The sequence below is a fragment of the Crocuta crocuta genome, unplaced genomic scaffold (genome assembly GCF_008692635.1).
Source record: "Crocuta crocuta isolate KB4526 unplaced genomic scaffold, BGI_CrCroc_1.0 scaffold1089, whole genome shotgun sequence".
Lineage (NCBI taxonomy): Eukaryota > Metazoa > Chordata > Mammalia > Carnivora > Hyaenidae > Crocuta > Crocuta crocuta.
Genome location: NW_027527919.1, coordinates 152,395 through 154,013, shown reverse-complemented (window position 1 = coordinate 154,013; position 1,619 = coordinate 152,395). Strand labels below are relative to the sequence as shown.

General features: G+C 39.9%; 1 protein-coding gene across 1 annotated transcript in view; it reads left to right on the top strand.

Annotated features, from left to right (window-relative positions):
- Positions 1 to 855, top strand: part of ESX1 (ESX homeobox 1) — a 40,044-nt gene extending 39,189 nt beyond the window's left edge. The window contains exon 5 of the mRNA XM_077781113.1: positions 728 to 855. Coding sequence (XP_077637239.1) covers positions 728 to 803 — 76 coding nt within the window. The 3' untranslated portion in view covers positions 804 to 855. The remainder of the gene's footprint in view (positions 1 to 727) is intronic.
- Positions 856 to 1,619: the final 764 nt, after the last annotated feature.

Below are 1,619 nucleotides of genomic sequence, written 5' to 3'. Positions count from 1 at the left end.
CTTCCAAAAATTTAGGCAAAATTAGATGTCAAAAATGATGATATGTTTGTGCTTTCAATAAATACTCTCTTAAAACGGGAGAAAATGAGGGGCGCCTAGGTGACGCAGTTGGTTAAGCATCGGACTTTGACTCAGGTCATGATCTCACAGCTTGTGAGTTCAAGCCCTGTGTCAGGCCCTGTGCTGACAGCTCAGAGCCTGGAGCCTGCTTCGGATTCTGTGTCTCCCTCTCTCTCTCTGCCCCTCCTCCATTTGCCCTCTGTCTCTCTTTCTCAAAAATAAACATTTAAAAACAAAAGAAGAAAATGAAGAACAATGTTGCTTGGAATTTTAAAATAACTCTTTTTGAATTGAAAACTCCATTAATCTCAGGTTAACAAAGCTANGTGGAGTTGTACAAATGAAAATGAGGACTAGTGAAGAAAACAAATAAACCTCTCTAACTGTAAGTCAGAATACCATACAAGCAAAATAAGGGTACAATAAATATTTTAATGGTGCTTAGAAAAAGTAATACACCCAACTTGGGAGGAATTAGGGTTGATCTAAAATGCACTAGAACTAGGACTTCACCTAAATGCAGTCCATACTAGTCCATAATAAGAGTTAACTGGTGTATAGCAAAATGACAAAAATGAAACTGTAGGAAAGTTTGTCATTAAGTTCCTTTAGATTATTTCCTTTCTGCTTCTTTTTTAAAAAAATATTTTATTTATTTTTGAGAAAGACACAAATGGAGCATGAGTGGAGGAGGGGCAGAGAGAGATGGAGACACAGGATCTGAAGCAGGCTCCAGGCTCTGAGCTAGCTGTCAGCACAGAGCCCAATGCGGGGCTCAAACCTGGGAACTTCGAGATCATGACATGAGCTGAAGATGGATGCTTAACCAACTGAGCCACCCAGGTACCCCTTCCTACTTTCTTGGCATTAAAAATAGCATTGCTTTAACAAAATGTATCTTCGTTTCCTCTTTTGTGAGACTGAAAATCAATGCAAAAAAATGCAAGCGATGTAAAGGCAAACACTGTGTCTGCCTATTTACCATTTATCCCTTAGTGCTTAACACAGTGCCTACCATATAATAGGCATCCAGCAAATATTGCTGAATAAATGAATGAGGAAGGAGCATCTGAGGATGAGAAGGATGCAACAGGAAGTAATTTCATTCCATATTAAGTATATAGTGTATTAGTTATCTATTGCTGCTCAATAAATTATCCCAAAATTTATCAGCTTAAAATAACACATCTCACAGTTTCTGTGGGCAGGAACCTGGACATGACTTAGATGGATACTTGAGCTCAGCCTTGGGTCTGTCACAATGTTGCAGTCATCTCAAGGCTCCTCTGGGAAGGGTACACTTTCCAGCTAACTCACAATTGCTGGCAGAATTCACTTCTTCATGGGTTGTTACACTAACGCCTCAGTCCCTCTGTTTCTTGTCATTATGGGCCTCTTCACAGAGCATGTTACAGTCTGACAGCTTGCTTCATCAAAGTGAGCAACCGTCAAGAGTACAAGTAAGACAGAAGTCACAATATTTTGTAACCTAAGCACAGAAGTGACAACCCATCACTTTTGCTGTATGCTATCAGAACCAAGTCACTAGGTCCAGCCTA